At 62.1% G+C, this 681-nt stretch overlaps 1 protein-coding gene across 1 annotated transcript in view; it reads left to right on the top strand.

Moving 5' to 3' along the window:
* Positions 1–6: 6 nt before the first annotated feature.
* The window catches only part of LOC104280846 (golgin subfamily A member 7B-like), a gene marked incomplete at both ends in the record, with an annotated part of 1,032 nt that continues 357 nt past the window's right edge, over positions 7–681 (top strand). The window contains 3 exon segments of the mRNA XM_009878630.1: positions 7–105; positions 483–514; positions 516–624. Of these exon segments, the coding sequence (XP_009876932.1) occupies positions 7–105; positions 483–514; positions 516–624 (240 nt within the window).

Below are 681 nucleotides of genomic sequence, written 5' to 3'. Positions count from 1 at the left end.
CGGCGCAGCGCGTCCCTGGCCACCAAGGTCTTCGTGCAGAGGGATTACAGCGACGGGACCACGTGCCAGTTCCAGACAAAGTTTCCCCCCGAGCTGGAGAGCCGGGTAGGGAGCCTGACAGGGCAAAGGGGTGGGGGGTGCCCTATCGGATTTCAGGGAGGAGAGGGGTCTGAAGGCATGAGGCCCCCATGGGGTGTTGTATGGCCCTGGGTCAGCTGATGCTGCTGGGCCTGCAATCACAGCTGCCTTGCCCTGTCTGCAAGGGCTTGGGTGTTCCTGGCAACCAGGAGGCTCTGGAGAAGGGCTCCAGGCTCAGTAGGTCTTGTCATGGGCTGGAGGGGGGCAGGGGCCAGGGAGCTGGGGCATCAGCTGCGCAAGGAGGAGAGGGTTAAGTGCTCCCCAAGTCCCCTTGAGATGGGGACAGGGCAGTGCAGGGGGTCAGCCCCTGGCCAGACTCATCTTCATCCTGGTTTCTGTTCTAGATTGAGCGGCAGCTCTTCGAGGAAACCGTGAAAATTCTACGCCGAGGCTGAGAAGATTGGGGGCAGCTCATATTTGGAGGGGTGCCTGGCCTGTGCCACCGCTTACTTCATCTTCCTCTGCATGGAGACACACTATGAGAAGGTGCTGAGGTCCAGAGGAGGGCTCAGGGACAGGCATGGCTGGGGGGCCGGCAGGGGG

The sequence above is a fragment of the Apaloderma vittatum genome, unplaced genomic scaffold, assembly GCF_000703405.1.
Source record: "Apaloderma vittatum isolate BGI_N311 unplaced genomic scaffold, ASM70340v1 scaffold27051, whole genome shotgun sequence".
Lineage (NCBI taxonomy): Eukaryota > Metazoa > Chordata > Aves > Trogoniformes > Trogonidae > Apaloderma > Apaloderma vittatum.
The sequence above is the reverse complement of the archived record's forward strand: the minus strand, read 5'-3'. Positions and strand labels throughout refer to the sequence as shown.